We start from the raw sequence: 21,285 nt of genomic DNA, 5'->3' as shown, positions 1-21,285 counted from the left end.
CATCGGACAGCTTCGCCAGTGTCAGACACCCGTGACGTGATTAATGGCTGCGACCTGCTGACAATCGAGACACGACACAGGGTTCTACCTTTTCTACAACAATGCAACAACTTCCCTGGAGGGTGTGGAAACATTAAGATGGTACTTAATGTTTCCACTGGATCGCCAGCTCACTTTGGTGTATCTGAAACTGAATTCTACTAGTGACCTTCATGACCTTTCAGACAAGCTCTAACACAATCACGGCTGGGTGATTAAGAGTCAATCTTGATTCTTTGGGCCACAATTTGATTCTGTTCCATGTCGTTTTAAATACTTTGATTTAGTAATAAGAAGCCTACAAATAATTCATCAAAGTACCTATTTATAACTTTATGTACTACTTATTTTAAAATTTTCCTGCCCATATTAGCAGCTGTGGTGGTATACATTACTTTGTCAGTCTACACATTAACATTTTTTAATATATATATACCTGAAAATAAAACAGTAACACAATAACACTAGTGCTCAATATGGAGTACAAAAGTTAGAACATGACACTTTTTTCACTTCCGATACCGATGCCTGAGGTTTAGTGTTGCAATGCGACAGAAAAACGATGCTTAAAATGTTTCTCTTTTAACATACATGAATGTACTGAATTACAAATGCATTTGATAACTGTGCACCAGTAAGACACGCTTTATAGCTTCAAAATCTTGGTTAGGCGTATGAAAAGATCACAACTTTAAATTAATTTGATCTGAGGAGCAGAACAGCCAATTTAAAATAAATAAGAAAGAAACTGACAAAAACAATAGCTTAACTGTCTTGGTCAAACATGAAACATAAACTGCAACAAGCCTCCTTTCAAATAGTTCAGAAAGTGGAATTAGAAAATCTAAATATGATGTAAAATACGTAATAAAGCACGACTTCACAAGGCATAGAATTAGACGGAATAGATCCGCCCTTATCGATCGGGTACATCGTCTGACCCGATTTATAATGTTTTTCAATATCAAGATCAGAACAGATATTAATATTGGATCAGCGCATCTCTAAAGACAGCACTACATTAAAATTCAAATGAAAAGTATGTAAACGTAAACAATCCTCCTTCTCTTGTGGAAATTGAGATTACTCAAAAGAATTGATTTGACACCAACTCTAACTGTGACCCAAAGAACCAAAATTGAACTGAGAGATTCTGAACAACAACCAGCCCTACACACTACAAGAGACAGTGGTTTGGAAACATGCCAGGCACTGCCAGGAGATTAGTGGGATGACTGTCAGAAACTCACTGGGCTGACTGTCACAATAACTGGTGATGTCACAGACGCACGACCCGGAGCGGGCGGAGTTTGGCTTTGTGTGTGTGTGTGTGCACTTACAGTCGATCTCGGAGCGCGTCCTCTCCACTTTAGGGTGTTTGTTTGAGGAACGGATGGTGTGTCGGACTACAGGGACAGGCTGGAAAACATTACAAACGAGATATTAAAGCAGCAAGCATCTTCAAAATGACGCAATAGTCAAACTGCACCAACTTGAGTCACTTGGGACGGTTGTGACATTTTCTTTTAAAATAATCTCAAGAAATAATTTGGAAACTTTGCCAGTCAGTCATGCACTGCTGAGAACTGCGTTTCTTGTGCATCACCGCATTAATATGCATCCCAGAGGCCGGCTGTTTGTTACAAGCTCCATTGCTTGCAGTCAATAGCCTTTGGGTGTTTTTCTTTTTTTTTCCTTTGCCATGGCTAAGACAGTGCTGCTGCTGTCAGTGTGAGAAAAGCCACAATGGCCTCTTAAATGGTGCTGGTACCACCTCCCTGGCTGCCACAAAGATGTGACGCAGACCCCATTTGGAATAATAATAATGTCACTGGGGAGTTTCAATAAGTCAGGGTCCGTCAGGGTTCAGAAATAACTGTAGGAATTATCCGTTTTTGCAAAGACTGTGAGTTCCATGACTGTATTTTTGTGTTTTATATATTATGTAAAGCACCTTTAACTGCCTTGTTGCTGAAATGTGCTACACAAATAAAGTTGAACTTGAAAGATACTTGGAAATAAAACACCTGTCATGAACATGAAGGAGTGTTTATGAATGTTTATGACTGTCATGAAGTGTCATTCGGTAAATAATTACACTATTAATGCAAAGTTGACAATTGTAATGGTCTTTTTATATACATTTTAATAGAACTTTTAGTGAAAAGTATCATTATTGACCAAATAATGCAAAGTTTAGACTTTTGATGTTACATTTAATGCAACTTAAATGTTGCATTAAATGTAACATTTAAGTTGTTACATTGAACAACTAAATGTTAAGTGTATTAACTTTGCATTAATAGTGTAATTATTTACTGAAAGACACTTCATGACAGTTATAGACATTCATAAAGACTCCTTCATCTTCATAGCAGGTGTCAGTCTTATCCACACACCTTCAAATAAAGAGTTAGCAAATCTGCTAATACATTTAGATTTATCGCTAAATCTAAATGCATCTAAAACAATCAAAGCTAGGCTGCCTTGCAAAAAGTACCAACACTCCTTTAACTTGTTTACATTCTGTAATGCTGCAACCGCAAACTGTCACAGGTTGCTGAGGTTTCAGCTGCAGATGCTATGGGGTCTAAAAGATTTACCTACTTTTGCAACACAGCAGAGAGAATGTTAATTTTTAACAAGTCTAATTTAATTTAGGCTGTTAGTTGGATGTAGGTTGACTTTGATTGGCCGTTTCTGACACATGAATGTACAATGATCTAAATAATTGCTGCTAATAAAATACATCCCCCAAAACATGAAGCCATCAGTGCCATGTTTCACCACAGGGATGGTGTATTTAAAGTAAAGTACAGTATTTACCACCATAAATTGTGTTTTGTAAGTAGGCCACTTCACAATAATGTATTGATTATGTATTGATTTGGATTCACCTATCACATAAATGACTAATAAAACATACAAGTGTAAGTTTGTGGTTTTAATATGACAAAATTTGAAAAAGTGAAGTGCACATGAGACAAAATCCACGTTACCTCAAGGTCATCATCGTCCACTTCGCTGTAATTTTGGTGGTTGTCTGGGTTATTCATCTTATCAAGCAGATCAACAGCAAGCCTCCTCGTTAGCCCAGTCTGAGCCACAAACACATGCTGGCGAAATAAGCAGGAAGAAAAACATTGATTTTAAGATTAGCAGTTGAGAATGCTAGTTTTTTTTAGCATCACTTTTACTGCTGTCCAGAATCATCACCACATAAAGAAAACTCCAAAACTACATAGCAGGAACTCTTAGAGGCCATTACTGTGGGATGACAGAAGAGCATGTTTTAGGGAACCGTATAATATAAACAAAAACTTAAACAATGGAAAGTTAATATATAGTTCTCTAAAAGACCCTAAAGAACAAAAGGTAAGCAAAATCCAACAAAAGCTCTTTTTCAGGTAGTGAAGTTCTATTGCAGCTTTAACAGAACCGGTGAAAGCCTTCTCTTCTGATTGGGTTCAAGTTCTAAAAAGGAATACATTTTTCCACTATAATGATCTCAGTTAGTCAAACAAGCATATATACTGTTTTTACCCATCCAAAAACAAAGACGTACCAGTAGAAGTTTCTCTGCGGTGGGCCGCTTCTTTGGGTTCTTTGTGAGAGAGACTTTAATAAAATTATGGAAAGCAGCAGACCTGTATACAGAAAAAAAAGGATCCTTGTTTGAAACAGATTACCCTAAGTGTCAATCATACCGACAGAACATGGATTGTTCCCCAGAAACTCACCATTTGTTTTTGTCTTTTAGCTTAGGAGGCTGGAAACTGCTCTTGGACATCAAAAACAAAGCCCTGCATACAACAAAGCATCGAGTCAAAAGGAAGGTGTCCCAAAATTAGTGACACGACATACATCATGTTCTATTCATAACCTAAGCATACTTTGTTTTAACAGGATAACCGCACAAGTCACCAAGACGTGATAAAACCCTCGAGGAAAAACAAAAGCAGGAAGCGGACCGAGAATCGCATGAGGAAGGTTTGACCGATGGCTGCCACGGGTGCGACATACCTCATCGGATGCAGATCAAACATCGGAGGCTGCAGCTCCGCCAGCTCGATGGATGTGATGCCAACAGCCCAGATGTCGCACAGCTGGTTGTAGCCGCCGTTCTTCTCTACGGCTGCAACCTCAGGAGCCATCCTGAACGAAGAAAAGACGGGAGATGAAGCGTATCTCGCTGCTGGCATCGCCACTCTTACAGGAGCCACACTTACCAATAAGGTGTACCAATGAAGGACTTCCTTTTTGCAATGGTAGCTGTTATTTTGGCAGCAACTCCAAAGTCAGCTGCAACAAAAATTCGGGAGAGTTTTCAGATCATGTCATGCAAATAAAACAACAACTGATTTTAAACTCTAAGCAACATTAATGTGGTGTTGCTTAGATGTCTTTCTTACCCAACTTCACATCTCCGTTGTCTGTTAGGAGTATGTTTGCACCCTGTTGACAAATCGCCAAAAAATGTTTTTTAAGCTTGGCGTTAGGGGTTTCATAACAAGGTAGCATGTGTCGGCAGCTGCTCTGATTGAATCAACGACTACATCAGGTCTAACTTCTAGTAACATTACATCGCCATCGCAGCTTTTAGCATTGTTTATGTTGGCTGTGACTGACAGACTCTGTGGTAGCATCCTGTGGTGAGAGTAGAGGAAACAGGAAGCGCTTGCTGCATAGAGCTGAGAAAAGATAATAGGCCCAGCCCTGACCTTTTTGATAACACATATGAGTGAGGCTCCAGCGTTTTGAGCATGCACAACGCACAATCGAGCACAAACTGAAACCTAAAACTGCAGCTGGACCGGCCCATATCCTTTTAAATTCGCACCTCTGCTGCGGTGGGGGGTGTAAAAGAGTTTCATGAAACTGGACTGCTTCAGAAACAACTGATGTATTTGCAGATATTTACACTAGTACTGCAGCGTCTATAAATCTTACCCACTTACACAAGTGTTGCCTTAATATTAGAAGGCAGCAAGATGAAAGTAATAATACCTTGATATCACGGTGCATCTTGCCCTTTATGTGCAGATACCCCAAGCCCTGTAAAAGAAATAATATTCAGCTAAAAGTTGACTAGACACAATAATACACTGCAATATTAATGAAATGCATTTGGATTAGGAATGCAAACAAATAACCAACCAATTTACAATTAATTGTCAATAATAGTTTATGAGATTAATATTAGTTCAAATCGATCAACTAATAACGTTTGCTTAGACCTTCCTATAGTCTTGTAGTTTGGTTGCCATTCATAATAGGGCACCAGTGGTCATTATTAAGAACCAGTTGATACAGAAACAAAGATGGCCGGGCCATGCCAGAACAGGAAAGAGAAACGGTCTGAACAGAGTCCAGTGTGGGATGAAAAATACATTTTATGCATTTCTGTTTTGAAATATAAAAACTTGACAAACTCCTTTAGTTTCACCTTAATAGCTTGAGATTTATTTTTTTTTAATTCAGCATACGAAAAATGTTACCTTTTATGGTACAGAAAGACAGACAGCCCTCTTGATACCAGGGAAAACTCAGGTTTTCAAGAAAATGCAGCTTGTCGATTAATTATGAGTTCATTGATAAGGAAAAAACAACTAAGAATACACAATAATATATAACTTGTGTTCCTAATGTGGAATACATTTACCTGCAAGGTTTCCCTGCAGACGTATGCAATCTGGAGCTCTGACAGAGGCCCTGTGACTGTAAAAACACAAGGTCATTCAGTTCTTGTAGAGTTCAAACAGTAGATCTCAAAAAGAAGACTTTTCAGAAACGGAATGAATCAGCTCACTGTGATAAATGTCCTGCAGGGATCCGCCACCACAGTATTCCATACATATCCAAAGTTTTTCTCGACTTGAGGAGACAAACAAACAAAAAAAATAGAATAATAAGATAAACAATAAGATCAAACATGTACTGTCGGATACGTTTTGTAGGTCAGTTAAGATACAAAACAAAACAGGGCTTCATATCCAAAGCCCTGGCCATGCAGAGCTAAAGGATCCTCACAGTCTGATGCTGCAACCATTGAGATTGTGTGTCATGATTCCTAATTTTCTACCATTTTTTTTTTTTACATATATGCCAAATAATTTAATTTGGACTCATATGACCTGACCACTTTCTGTTACATGTTTTGTCCCACATCGCTTGTGGGAACCTGCATATAGGACTTCCTAAGAGATTCCTCAAGTGACATTATTATTTGCATGCATTCCCTTCTGTTCATTTGTTCTTACCTCCTTTACAGTTATGAACTATTATCTGTTTTAATACACACACACACACAAAAAAAAGAAAAAAAATCCTGCAAAAACACACTGAAGTTTGCTGTTTTCAATATGAGAAGTTTGTTTGACTGCCAAAGCAAAGTTGGTCAATTTGCTTTGGGAAATTGACCAAAGCAGGACAGTTTTTGTTCTAAACTTTTCTTAGTTGTTTTCTTAAACTTGCTGTCATTACCAAGTAAACAGGATGTCTAACCTGGTATCAGATGTTAAATCCAGAATCTAATTATGGGATGAACGTTACAACAAAAACAGCAAGACTGTTGAAGCAGAAGACATAATTCTGGCTAGCACCAGATCTCCACTTGCAGTGTTACTTTTCACACCTCTTTTTGCTTGGTGTGCAAACAAGTCGAGTTATTACATTAAACATAACCTTGAATGTTGCCACACAAAAACATAGTTCCTGTAATTAATGCATGGTGGGGCTGGTCATTATTGTTCCACCGTACCCAGCTGAGCTCTGTGCGGTAAGACTACACAAGACAGACCTGCTGCGCTGCAACCTGTGTGCTTGAGCTAACAGCCATATAAAAAAATTTTTTTTAAAGCGTTCAGAGCCTTCAAATCCAGTTAAACCTGCTGGAACTCTGAGGCAGTTTTGGGCGGACCGAGTCTACTTCCTCAAAAGATAAAAAGCCTATAAAAAAAAAAAAAAAAAAAAAACGGACCCCTGTAAAACATAAAAGCGGCACCCGGGCACTGAAACCCTCGAGTCATAGTTTCACGCTTTAGTGTGATGAAGTAATTAAATACACAACGTGTGACATTCATGTGGCGGTTGGTTAAAAAATAATAATAAAAAAAAGAAACGGTGGCGTTTACATTTTGTAAATGTTTCACCGTGGACTGACTGGGAGAGAGCAGAAAAGTCTGGATTAAAAGACAAAAAAAAAAAAAAACTAAGGCAGGGTTATTTTCAGCTGGCTCTTACCAGAGGTAGCTCCCAAAGTAGGCCACAATGTTGTGGTGCTTGCATTCCTTCACCATGAAGATTTCCTGCTGAATGATGGAAAAGTCATCTCCTAAAAACAAAGAGACATATAAAAAAAAAAAAAAAAACATGACGCATGAACAAAAACATTTATTATACTTAAACCTGACAAATAATTGGACTGCATGAAAATTATAATAAACAGCAATAGACTTTATTTATAGTGCCGTTTATATATTTAGATCTCAAAGGGCAAAAAACAATACAAGCAATTGTAATGGACCAAAACAATTCAATAAGTATATAAACTAGGCCTGACACAATAGTAAATTTGGATAGATGATAAATTGTCCCCATAATTGTTGCTATAAATGATAATATTGTCGTTTCGAGATCATTTTGGTGAAATTGGCATAATGATGCAAGTTCAGCCTCTCAAAGACCGATAAACTTTAATTTTGTACAGAAAACTTCACAGTGGAACTGGAAGATATTTTGAACATCTGAAATAAAACGACCAAAAACAAACAAAACGAGAATAAGAATTACACACCGAAACCATAATTAAAATGGATTATGAAATCTCTAAACAAAATTGCGCGAATAAATAAATAAATAAAAGAATGGAAATTATTGAGCCCACTTTAATTTATCATGCGATAAACCTTCAATTAATCAGCAAAGTGATTGAAAAAAGTTGTTTCAAAAGATAAATAGCTTTTTAACAATGACCAACAGCTTTAACATCTTCCAGTCTGGTTTCCGGGCCGACCACAGTACTCAGGTTGACTTCATCAAAGTGTTCAATGACATCCATACGAACACAGACTGTAGAAGAACCACAGTGCTGGTTCTGTTGGACCTCAGTGCAGCTTTTGACACTGTTGACCACAACATATTACTAAAACGACTGGAGAGTTGGGTCAGACTCTCCGGTCCAGTACTTATGTTCGAATCTTGCATAAAGAACAGGGACTTCTTCGTGCCAATAGGTCATTTCTTTGAAGCGGACAGAAGTTCAAACCTGGGAGCCCTCCAATTTAGATATCTATGTGCTTCCACTAGCTCAGGCTATAACAAGAAATGGGATTAGTTACCATAACTACGCTCTACATTACGATGCCACCAGGTTACTTCAAATCCATGCAAGCACTAAACAGGTTATTAGAACAGATAAATGTGTGGCTGTGCCAAAACTTTCTCCAGCTGAACAGAAATAAAACCGGAGTTATTGTTTTTGGACCTAAAAAGAAACAATCTAGAGTCACAGAATCTGTTATTACAGCTAGAAACTAGAGCTCAGGCCCAATTTATGGACTCTGACCTGAATTTGCACAGCCACATAAAGACGATTACAAAGTCAGCCTTCTATCACCTGGCAAACATTTCCAGGATTAAAGAACTAATGTTTTAGCAAGATCTAGAGAAACTCATTTGTGTGTTGATGAATATTTGTTAGAGGATTTTTATGATGGGATTTGACAAAGTGTAATGTTTATTGCTCATTTCATAACTGATGACTGTATGATGTTTTTATGTTGTAAAACACTTTGATGCTGAAACGTGCTTTGCAGATGGACTTGACTTAAATTATTGCTTATTGCAGCAGACACACTGGTAATCAACTGATTTGGTTTGTGGGTTTTTGCAAAACCTAAAAAGAAGACTATTAGTCGCTGATTTGTTGAAAACATCTTAATGAGGCAAGGAGAAAAATAAATAAAAAAATAGTGCCATATGCAAGCTTCAGCCTTCAAAAAGACTCAATTAACTTCATAGAAATACCAAAACAAACCAGCTCTTCATCACTGATATTAAAGACTACAGAGCAGACAAGTACTGCATCATATAAAGCTTGCAGTAAAGGCCAATTTCCAGGGCAACTTTCCACTTGACTGTACTGCAACGCACATGACCAATAGGAAGTGAAGAAAAGAAACATTTAAGCCAAGTTGTTCCCAGCTGTGCACACACAACCTGGAATGTATTAACAGGAGGTTAAGAAGTATCCGGCCATAAGGCGCTGCAGAAAAACACTATTTCCACGCAATGACGAGTTAAAGGCAGAATATCTGCAAACAGAATGTGTAGATTTCCCAAAACTAAATATGAGAATTCAGTTTTCAGGATGGTATATAAACAGTGCTCCTCTTACAGACTCATAAAAACCATCAGAACTCGGTCTAATCAGTGTAGTGCAGCTGTGCAGAGCTCTACAGTATAAACTATGCAGGTCACGATCTAGAACAGGTAGTTTTTTTTTCACAGTATAAAAAGAAAGAAAAAAGAAAAAGAAAAAAGTGTTTCATGTATTTGTACTCAGCATCTATAATTTAATACTCCACAGAACCATTTTGCAGCAATTACAGCTGACAGTGGTGTTTCAGACTGTCTCTCTACCAACTTTGCACATCACTGCATATTCTTCTTTGAAAAATAACTCGACCTCGTCACACTTAGGCCTGAAACGATCGATCTGATCTTGGCCGTAAAGTTGAATTTGGTCATATTCCTTTATTTATTTATTTCATTTTTTGTTTATTAATTTCAAACATAACAGCAGTATATTGTACCACATTATTTAATCTTAACATGCTTGAAAAGGAGTAGGAAGACGTAAGAAACTTATGAACTCTTACCCCATAAACATATACTTTCAGATGGACCCTCATTATTAAATCACATTTTAAAAAATAATAATAAAAAAAAACAAAAAACATTTGACCCATGAGAAGGTTTCCTACAATGGTTTATTTCTCTTTCCAGTTTACAACTGTGAGCATGTTTTATCGCAAAATTTCAAATAAAGCACATTGGAGTTTATGGTTGTAACATGGTTTAAGTGAAAAGTTTAAAGCGTTATAAATATTTGTCACTCTACACAATGATAGAGACACCAAATTATCCGCTGGACTTTAACCTCCCTCGTGCTGCTTAAATTTAAGTCTGAAGGAAAACTTATAAGAGCCAAACCTTCCAGCAATAAACATCAGCCGGCCTGAAACTGAAGTTGCAGAACTTAAAAAAATGCATACATGTGTTCGGTATGTAGAAAGAGAAGGAGGAACTATTGGAGCTGTTTCCAGATGCATTTAATGATAGAGCAAAGAGTGACAAATGTTTAAGCAAATACAATTGCAATGACGTGACTAAGTCTGACCTAAAAGAGAGAAAAAAGTAACTTGTCACCCCACAGACCTCTCTTCTTGATGAGTCCAGGCCTGAGAATGTAGCCACTTCCTCTCTACTCTGAATACACACATTCTTGCTCTTCGTGTCAAATTTCAATTCATTGTGTACAAGTCTCTAGATGTTGTGTTCATAAAGAATTCTTATATGTAGATGTAGAGGTCTGAATGAGAAATATGTTGGGTAGAAATTGGAAAACTAAGTTACCGTTTATTCAAACCTGCTGAACAGAAGCTTAGGCTGTCACGTCGTTTGATAAAACCAACACATGCAAGACTTGGTGCGTCAAGTTAGCAAAAAAAAAAAAAAAAAAAACTAACATTGACGCCATTTTGGTTGTCACTTTGTTCAATGATCACTTAGATGAACCCCAGCGCTCTCCAGCCCAGGGGGCCTCAACACTCCTAGCTGCGTACTTCAAGCCAGCACTACTACTTCTTGTCTAACCTGTCGGGTTGCAAGATCCACCCTAAACAGTTTAGCTCTGACGCAGAGAAACGACTCGTCCAAAAAGCTGTGCATAAAAAAAAAGGTATCTTTCTCCTAAAGAAAGACACTGGAAGTCTAAAACCTTTAAGTCAAAAGAGACAACAAATGAATCAAACATGAATGGTAGTCGTTTAATAAATTAATTGTACTTAATACCGTACTTGACAGCAATTATTCCCTTTTTCTTTGCAAGAATGAAGACAAAGGATAAAAAAACTGCTTGAGTTGGGAGATAATCCAGTAATGAGGCATCCGACAACAACAACAACAACAACAACAACGGTAATGTTTTGAACTGAACTCAATCTAGTCAGGCAGAATTAAGTTTAAATGTTATGTTTAATGTTAAGTCTATAAATGTTCCTTCTGCTGCCATTCCTGCTGTGTAACGGCACCATTTTCTCTCCAGCAACACCTTGTGTTTACTAGTGGCCTCAGTTGCGGTGATTCAAAGATGTAAACAAGACAATTAAATCCCAGGAAACATGTCGTGGAACTGCTGATTGACCGACGGAAGGAAGCGGCACAAGCTAAAGTCTAAAACAGCTCTGAGCAATAAAACACAAAGGGGAAAAGGATAAGCAAGAACAATAAGAAGCTGTGAGATTCACACACAGATGAAATATAATATCTGCATTCTTCTGCGTGTGCTCTCAGCACATCTCGGAGTCCTACTGGAAAGTTTGCAGCTCGCCGAAGAAAAGGACACTGCTGAGGTTCAGAAAAGGCAGATTTTAGTCATAAAAAGAGACTCAGTGGTGGGGGGAAATAAACCAGAAAGAAAAAAAAAGGTTCACTGGATACTAGGAAGATTCTGATTCAAGGAAATTTGGGTTACGCCTGCTGAGTCTCCTTATGAGGCTAATATATATATATATATAAATATTGGTAGGCTATTTAAGTGTAAAAAAAAAAAAAAAATAGCGAGGGTGTTGCAAAGTAATGCAAAACATCATTTAGAAAGCCATAAAATTTCCACGTTATGCTGATGCTTGTTCTCCCAAGAAAAGAAAAATTCCAAAAGAATGTCATTATTTTAGTTTCAAATTATTACTTATTTCTATCTCATCAACCTTGATAATTGAATCCAACTGGGCTTTAGAGGAAACAAAACAAGTGTGTAATTTAAACAAAGCACATTGATCATCCCACAGGGGGACTATCGCCAGCACCGACCGGGCCCAGATGAATGAAACCAAAAACAGAGAAGTGAATCTCTTCCTTTCCTGGCCGGTAATCAGCACAGTTTTGTCTGCACGTCTATGGTGCAAAGCTCTTCTTCGTAATCCCTTTAATCTGGATCACACTAACTCTGTCACTGGGTCGTTACTGGCACAGACCCTGAGCTGGGCACAGTCATAAATGTCTTCCTATGCCCCCCATCATACACACACACACACACACACACACAAATAGTGATTATAGGCCAAATCTTTCCTTTCTTAAGAGCCCAAGAGACGGGGACAGCAGTTAAAGTTGTAACACCCTATAAACTCCTCTAAGACATCACTAGGATTTAATTCCAATTGTTGAAAAAATACACACATTCAGACCTTTTAGAACGAGCACCACCAATAATTTAATGGTTCAGTGTGATTTAAAAAAAAAAAAAAAAAAAAAAAACAGACATAAAAAGATAACGATCGACTCCTACCTGGTTCCAACTTTATGATCTTCACAGCAGCAAGCTCTCCTGTTTGAATATTTCGAGCCTGAAAGACAAACGATCAAAGTTAGGAGCATATCAACAAGAGGGGGGAAAAAAAAACAAAAAACACACAGACCCTTTGTTGATATTGGTGCTTTGGAGTTGAGTCATATGAAATTACAACCTGCATACTGATTGTTAACAGTTTATCGGAGTTGTTTTAATACCACATGTTGGATACGGGACTCGTTTGGATGTGACACACATTTTTCACGATAACCCGGCATTGTAGAGAAAATGCTGGCAGATGATACATCGTGGTGACCCCTAACAGGATCAGATGAAAGGAGGATTATGGACCAAATGTTTGCTTTGAGCAGCAGATTAATCAATTCAGAAATCGCTGCTTAAGCTCTAAAGCAGAGAAGTAGGATGCCATGAGAGGAATTTACTAAAGTTGAAGGATGTTTAGAAAGGGTTCAACATTATTTTCCCTTTTACACAATTCATCGAGCAAATAAAACATGAGCAATATGAAACCAATAAAATATAACGACCATCAAAACAACCCTAGATACATATTTGGCATTAAAGCAATAAAATGTCATTTTGGTGAGATGTTTGCTTCTGTGCATAGTAATAAAAAAATCTTCTGCACACTAAAACGTCAGCCTAAATCAACACCAGGTTCTGTCGGGTTGCTAAACTACAACCCATCTTGTCAGAGTTGGAGATAAAAATTCATGTTTTCTGCTCACAACGCGACTAAATTCCTGCAACTCGCTCTCTGCTGGGATCACTTTGTTCAAATCGTTTTTAACCACAAACACCAACACGTCTCGTCTGTTCCGTCATTGGCTGTCAGTGCAACAAAGAATTGATCTTAAAATCCTTCTGGTGGCCTTTAAATGCCTTACTGGTCCTGCTCCTCCACACTTTCAATTTGCTCCAGCCTTATGTTTCACCAAGAGCCCTCAGATCAGCTGACCAGCTTCTGTTGGTTGAATCGAATCTGGAGTCCAGAGGATATCGGGACATTTTATTTTGTGGAACAAGTTTGTCATCAAGAATCTTCTGTTGCCGTTTTTTTAAGAGTGCAGGCCTTGAAGTCCTGTTTTATCAGGTTTATAGAAGCTCTAGTTTGGGCATTCTGGGTTAAGAGAACCACAACAAATGCAAGAGAGCGGGAAAAGGCAAGTGGTCTGTCACCAACGACAAAAGAGAAATCCTACAACCTCTAAAACCTGACGCCACTCCATTTTTGTTTACATTTTCGGAGCAGCACCTGCTCCGAACCTATTCCCCACCAGGAGGTGGGGAATAGGTTTTCCAATTAGTTTGGATCATTTGACACAGTGCAGTGTGTCAAATGACCCAAATTTCCAGCACCAGCTGGAAATGTAACAAATTCTACAATTTTGGTCCCCAATCAAACCGTCTACCAGATTATCAGGTGTGAAAACACCCCAAGTCTCTTAAAATGGCACTTTGTCTTCAGTGGCTTTTGAAACAATGCAAGTTGGCTTGTTGTTTTCTATTTTTATATTCTATTGTCTTTTTAGCACATCTTATTCTGCTTTTAATGTTCTGATATTAATCGTGTCGGTTTTATCTGTCCATATTGTATAGCACTTTGGGTAAACCTATTGTTTTTGTTTTTTTGAGGTGACTTATAAATAAAATAGATTGGATCCCACAAGCCGTGCCTCTACAATTTCTTTCAGGCATGTCCTGATTTTCCACATCCGATACTGTTTATTGCATCTTTGGGAGTTGGCCGATACCGATACTGTTCCAATACAATACCAGCATGAATCATGCATACATTTATTACTTATTTTGCAGTCTGGAATGTTAGAAAAGGGTTGATCAAGTGGTATTAAAGAAAGAACAACTGTGAACAACAATAGACATGAGAACAACTGAGCCATTTATTACTAACCAATTGGTGTGTGTGTGAGATAGAAATGCTGAGGAAGACTAAATACCGGACCAGAGATCTTCTGGAGAGCCAATATAATCAGATACTTGTTTTTTGGCTGATATCAAACCGATTTCTGATACCGATACATAGGGAGATTCATAGTTTATTAGAATAAAAAATAAAAATAAAGCATCACTTAACCTGCAAAAAGCAGTGCTATTCAACAAAGTCAGCCTGAAACCTTCCGATATCTCAAATGAGCTTCGCTTAAGTCAAGTTTGTGGTACCATTTAATGGATCTATAATTCAGTCTCTCTTTATACAAATAAATTACAATGTTCAAAGTGTGACTTTATTTTTTTACATTTGACATCTGAATTTATTGCGGTGGTCCACCGCTCATCCCAACAGTTACTTATGCCTTGTGAAATTTCTGTGTCAAAGCAGAATGTGGGTCTTGTGAATCCAGGTCAAGATGAGAGACTCTCTGATCTATGAGAAATGATGGGAAGTGAAGCTAAATCAACCGTAAAAAAAAAAAAAACAGAAGCAAAAAAAACAAAAAAAAAACAAGCCCATCGAGTGTAGATAACTTTCATCACTGTTGTTCAGATACCAGCTTTAAATAAAGGAAATAGAGTGGTAGGACAGTTTGAAATGCAAAACACAAAAAAAACAAATATATTAACAGAATGAGGCCTTCTCATTGTCATGCATTGCTCTGTTGCATGTCTGCACAGCTACGAGACAATTTTTTTTCACCTACGCTGGAACCTTTCGCCAGTTCTGCTTTAAAGTGTACGTGTTTAGTAACTTCACACTTGTTTGCAAACTGTGTCTCACTTTATACTTCCTAAAGTTGAAGCAACCAACTTGAGAAAAAAAAAAAGCTGAAGCAGGAAAGGAGAAGTTCTGAAATTGTTCATGTAAGAGATGCAGCTGACAAGACGCTTTTAGAAGAAACGTGCAATATCTTCTGACTGATGGAATGAGGAGGAGGACGTGCAACAGACGTCTGACGAGAAAAACTAATCTTTGTGTCAGACTTGAGAAGAAAATAGTTTCATTGATTTCTTCGTGCGCAACAAGAGATTAGAGTAACTGCAACTCAATAGTTAAATACTTCATCTCATTCACCTTGCTATGACTTTTTTTTTCTGGAAAAAATGTACTTTGTTTTCTTTTTACATTTATGTTCACCGGTGAACTGGTGAGTCTTTTGAGACTCAGTTCCTTATTTCACATCCAATTCTTGACAAATTTAGAATTAACATTATTGTACTTGCAGGTAGTAATTTGTTTCAACATCCAATAGTTTCCGTTTATTTTCAATACCAAGGTAGCATGTAAAAAAACTGTCCAGAAATGCTTTTGTTATATTTTTGTTGTTTTTAGCTATAGTGCTGATGTGTCTAGCAAATAGCAACAAAACCAAAGCAGCTGAAAAGTTGCAACAAAGAACTCCTTTTGTAAGAGACTGGAGAGGCATCATATGACAGCGGAAGAGTCAAAATTATTAAAAAATTATACAGTCAATTGTTACTTTCTAGGAAATACAAACTTGTTCTGTATAGATTTTAGCTGGCGCTTTATTGGGAAAAATTCCAGGCAATACAGTGGTCTGTCAACCAAAAGAAAAAAAAAAACACAACAAAATAAAAAAATTAATGATAAAAAAATAAGAATCAAATAACCATTGAAAACATTTAGCTAATCATAAATAGAGAAGACCTAAACTGTTAACTAAGGGTGGTTGATGATTAAAAATATTAATTTTAAAATGTTATGAGAATATGCTGTTGGCGTAACATACAACGTTTTTCCACATGTCTTAAGGGACCAGGTACTGCAGTCCCACAAAACGCTTCTGTGCAAAGGAGACAATTAGAAGAAGGAAAATAAACAAAATAGAAAATTGGAAAAACTTCCAAAATGGCATAAGTCTGGCGCTACATTAAACAAATGAGCAGTTAGACAGAAAACTGAATTAATCTGGCACAATGGCGCAACGTTCTCCCTATCCTGAGATCCCATTAACAGCAACAGACATAAGCAATCATTAATATTGGGAGAAACAGCCAGAGGTAGCCACCCAGATGATTATGCACAAGCTGCAGAAGAGAAATTAGTTAGAATAACAGCAGCAGCTGCAATAAACGCACACCTCACATGAAACCGCCTTGTGGCTCACAGATTCTGTTATTCACAGAATGTCAACAATCTCCAAGAGGAAGTTAAGTCTCATTTTACCCATCGGGACGTGTTCACAAAAAAAAAAAAAAAGAGTCACAAGTTGGTAAATTTCTAGATTTATGAAGCTCAGATCGCCTGTAGGGAATTCTCCTGCCGATTTAATCAGCAATAAAAAAAAATACAAAGAGGGACAATAAGGTGTCTAGGTTTTTCAATCCTGTTGTCCCGACAGGATAAAATAAAGTTATCTCAGGTTTTGGATGATTCTCCCTCTACATGCTCCTACACTTTTTGAAAATAAATACAAGCCTCTGAATGAATGCTGCAGAAATCCAGACGTCTCATCTCTGCATTAAATATGCAAGACCAAGGCTTTCTGACATGTACACCATTAATAAGTAAAGTGACTGTAAATGATGAGACACGTAGGTTGGTGAGAATGCACAGCTCTAATGAAGAAAGGGGGAATTACTCTTCCTGTATATTTAAGAAGCTCACTTGAAGGCTTGCTTTGACAGACGAATTGTTGCTGAAACACTCGATAACTTTCTAGTTTCATCTCTTGGTGCGACTTATGTTCCAAGATGTTTTCCAACCACCGGTGTGTTTTCCAGCCAGGCAGTTCGGCACATGCACGGAATATAAAACACACACACACACACAAAAAGAAAAACTGCAGCGACATCCTGCATCTGTTTTCACTACACTTTTATTTGGAAAGGATTACAAAATAAAGGAGCTGTGTGGACGGCTGAGGCACACCTTGAATGCTCGACTCACACTGGTCCACGGAGCAGGTGAAATATTGCACGTCTCAGTTAAATGCGCTTATTTAATGACGTTTTCTAAAAAAAAAAAATAGAGTATGTTAAACACAAGTTTGACAAGGCTGCTGATTAAATACCAGGGAACCTTTGTATCTGAAACATTACGCATGAAGGCCGTTGACTCCAACAAAAAGACAAAAAGGCCGTGGGCGGTGACAGGTGGTTTTGTTTGCACGCACTTCCGACTCGATTTATTTTTAAAAAATAGATAGGCTTTATTTATTGTAAAAAATCGCGACAAAATAATGACTAAAAATCTCTTATGACTTGGTTGAAAACGAAAGTAAACTTAATTTGATGTTTCAAGTTCGACAAAGTGGTAAAAAAAAAAAAATCTTTTACAAAACCTCCCGTCAACACACCAGAAATTTGCCAAACAATAGACCTCCACCAAGCACCCGGTGTGTTCTTGATAACAATTTTGACTGGCAAAGTTACAGTCAAATGTAACGTAAAATGTGGTTCAAAAATGTTTTTATGGGCATGGTGTGGTGGCGTAGGGGATAGCGCGACCCACGTTTGGAAGCCTTGAGTCCTCTACGCAGCCGTCGCGGGTTCGATTCCCAGACCCGGCAACATTTGCCACATGTCTTCCCCCCTCTCTACCCTTTTCCTGTCAGCCTACTGTCATATAAGGGCCCACTAAAATGGAAAAAAATAAATAATGTTTTTATTGTGTTCAAGCTGCACCACTAGAAACGACTAGTAAGTAGCAATGAATAACAAAAGCGTTTTTCTCAGTGAACAACTTGTTGACACCCATAGACGTCAGACTAAGATTCAAATGTTTAGATATGAGTTTGGTTCAGTGTGACAGATCTAATCTCTGCTACACCTTTACAAAAATGTTAAGACTCTGACTAAAACGTTTTAATAGATAACTCCACTTAATACAATTCCTCATAAATATTGATTTATTGGAAATTGAATATTTGGGAAGTATAACTTAAACTTAAGAGTCAGCACCAGAGTTTTCTAGAAAAATATTCAGACTTTATTTTGTGGTTTTAAAGGCTCTACGTTGAAGATGATAAGAAATAAAGGCATACTTTATTTTGTTTTACTGTCAGCTGCTGTACCTCCTCTGCTCTCGGCTCCCATACTGAGCTGTCGGCTAGTGCTAACGCTCAGCCACTTCCTCCAGTTTCAAACTCTTCCCATTAAAGTAAGAGTTAGAGAGCCAAATATAATTGAAATACTGGTTACCTTTGACAGAAAAAAAGAGCCAAGTATGAAAGCAATGTAGCAATTAAATATTTGGGAAGTATTGGGAAGCAGTTTTGATTTCCAAGGCGAAAGGTGGCAGTTAATCATGATTCAGCCAAAGTAATGAAAAACGAACTGCATTCTGACTTTTATTGTTAATGCATTTCTTCTTATTGAGCAGTGAAAGTAAATAAAAGGTGTTGCATGTCTTTTGCTTTAAGTATTTACTTACTTGGAGGCTTTGTTATTTGCAGAGGCTCAGCTAACAGCTAGCCCCTCATTCAGCGGCTCTGACGGAGCCTGTTGCTCCTCCGACATTTCGGACTGAACCATGGACCTTACCAAGCTCCGCCCACAACCGACCCACGTGACCGCAAGTCTCACAAGCAAAGCCTCGTAGCGCATTGTTTCTATGTAAACATGACTCCATTAGTGCATAATTTCTACCTGATTTTCACAATATATCAGCTACTACAATGGACAGAGGAAATAACAAGTTCATGTCATCATCTGGGAGGAGGTTACTGGTTTCTCAGTCACAAGCTGGTTGCAAACCTGAGGCCAGCAGGTGTCAGTCAGTCAGTTACGGTAGATCTGAAATTTGGTTTGATGACCTCAATATGAGAAGCTACAGACTGATAAGAGGAACCAAAGAGCTCTGTTACGGTAAAGAAGCCATTTGTTTGTTAAAATTTTATGAAATCTATTTGTTCTATTTGATGTTTGTTATGAATGACGTATACTCACAAACAAACAGGGTAATTGGTCCAACGTTTAGAAACTACAGCGGCTGTAATGAGCCACAGCAAATGTAAACAAAGGTAAAATAACCCGAACAGGTGATCAACTCAAAACCATTCGTACCTTTTTAGTCTGTCTCTCTTTGTAGTTTAAGCACACTTGTTACCGTGGAAACCGCCTGCGCCCCGCAAGACGAGCAAAGATTACGTTAAAAACATAACATCCAGTCCGTTACGATATCAAGTTTCCAGGCTTGATATTTATTTATGGATTATTAATCAGCGCTTCCCTGAACACAGCGATGGTTGATTGACCAGCTGTACTTGGTGCTAGAGTGGCTAACACGAGTAACAATTTAGTCCAAAGCCTTTTCTGCTAAAATAAAATCTTTAGTGTGTGTCAGATACAGTACACGTTGCATATTGATCTGTTTAGCTAACGTTAGACTGTGTAGCAGACAGGCTTCAAGGTGTAGAAGTTGTATCAGAACTGCTATTATGCTGTACTTAGCTAACGAAAAGCTCGTGTTTGTGAGACTGCCACCCACGTGACCACGTAGAATGAGCATCAGCCAATGAAAAGCGGCCCCTCTGGTAAGGTCCATTGTTCTAACAATGGAAGGGGGGGACCAAAAAAAAAAATTCTTATTTTCTTCTTAGATGAACGGCAGATTTTTTTTTATTTTTTTTTTAGAATAGAACTTTATTGTCATTGCACTGTCACAAGTACAAGCAACAAAACGTAGTTTGCATCTATCCAGAAGTGCTATACAGGATATAAATATTTATTTAAAGGTGTACAAGACTAAATATAAATATAAATATAAATATGGGAGCTATATGCACAGATTATACATAGGGGAGTACAGTCCTTATAGTTTATGTTTTATAAACTATAAGGACTTTATTTCGTTCTTTGTTTCCATTGCCCTTTCATATTGATATTGTTTAAATTACAAAGATTTATTTCATGATTTCTTTGGGGGGGGGGGGGGGGGGGGGGGAAAAAATTATTTACTTTTCCAAGATTGGGGGGGGATCCAGACTTACACCTATGGTCACAGCCAGACAGGAAGAAGCTAGTATTGTTGGTTTTTCAACAAAATGTAATTTTTTTTAATGATATTTATTTAAATTAATTTCAAACTCTGCTCATGGTTAGTGAAACTGCATATATATAGACTCTGTATGCATCACATGTTTTACATTGTTTTAACATGTTTAAAAAAATAACAACAAATCTTCATTTTGAAAGTCTGGCAGCTTTTATTTTGCCGTAGCAATGTGCCACGATCAATTACACATAGAGGAAACCCTGCACTGTATGGAAAAAAACATTTTCCATTGACAAAAAAAAAAAAAAAAAAAGTAAGTTTATCTTTTTTTCCTTTTTAAATAAAAAGAGGTACAGAAGCATAAATTGTCAACATGTCCCTGCTCCAACATTTAAGAAATGTCGACAGCATTATAAGCTGAACTAAATCCATTTATTTTTTTCTATTGGAGCGTCCCAGCCATCTTTAAAAGTCTGTAGTAACTATCCAATGGTGACGAAAGCTGCTTCCTAAAACAGATCCGTGCAAGGCAGCCTAAACAGGGACATTTTTCCAATTTGAGGTGTTTCCGCTGTCATTTTAGCTCTGAACACACCCTTTAGTAAAGCGCGTGTTTAAACAGGGGCTGGATCGTATTTCAGCCCGCTGCAGCCGTCCCGCCTGGGAGCTCAGTGTGAATACCAAGCGCTACATTCCACCAGTGGCCTGTCTGGGGGTGGGGGGAGCTGACCAG

General features: G+C 37.8%; 1 protein-coding gene across 4 annotated transcripts in view; it reads right to left on the bottom strand.

Annotated features, from left to right (window-relative positions):
• The window catches only part of map4k5 (mitogen-activated protein kinase kinase kinase kinase 5), a 40,673-nt gene that overhangs the window by 17,121 nt on the left and 2,267 nt on the right, over positions 1-21,285 (bottom strand). For all 4 annotated transcript variants that reach the window (XM_044142520.1, XM_044142521.1, XM_044142522.1 and 1 more), the window contains exons 3-14: positions 12,614-12,671; positions 7,282-7,372; positions 5,849-5,913; positions 5,702-5,757; positions 5,047-5,094; positions 4,452-4,494; positions 4,269-4,341; positions 4,063-4,194; positions 3,780-3,842; positions 3,605-3,686; positions 3,039-3,155; positions 1,380-1,458 (exon numbers count right to left, since the gene is read on the bottom strand). In XM_044142520.1, the coding sequence (XP_043998455.1) occupies positions 1,380-1,458; positions 3,039-3,155; positions 3,605-3,686; positions 3,780-3,842; positions 4,063-4,194; positions 4,269-4,341; positions 4,452-4,494; positions 5,047-5,094; positions 5,702-5,757; positions 5,849-5,913; positions 7,282-7,372; positions 12,614-12,671 (907 nt within the window). The remainder of the gene's footprint in view (positions 1-1,379; positions 1,459-3,038; positions 3,156-3,604; positions 3,687-3,779; positions 3,843-4,062; positions 4,195-4,268; positions 4,342-4,451; positions 4,495-5,046; positions 5,095-5,701; positions 5,758-5,848; positions 5,914-7,281; positions 7,373-12,613; positions 12,672-21,285) is intronic.

The sequence above is a fragment of the Gambusia affinis genome, linkage group LG16, assembly GCF_019740435.1.
Source record: "Gambusia affinis linkage group LG16, SWU_Gaff_1.0, whole genome shotgun sequence".
NCBI classification, from domain to species: domain Eukaryota; kingdom Metazoa; phylum Chordata; class Actinopteri; order Cyprinodontiformes; family Poeciliidae; genus Gambusia; species Gambusia affinis.
The sequence above is the reverse complement of the archived record's forward strand: the minus strand, read 5'-3'. Positions and strand labels throughout refer to the sequence as shown.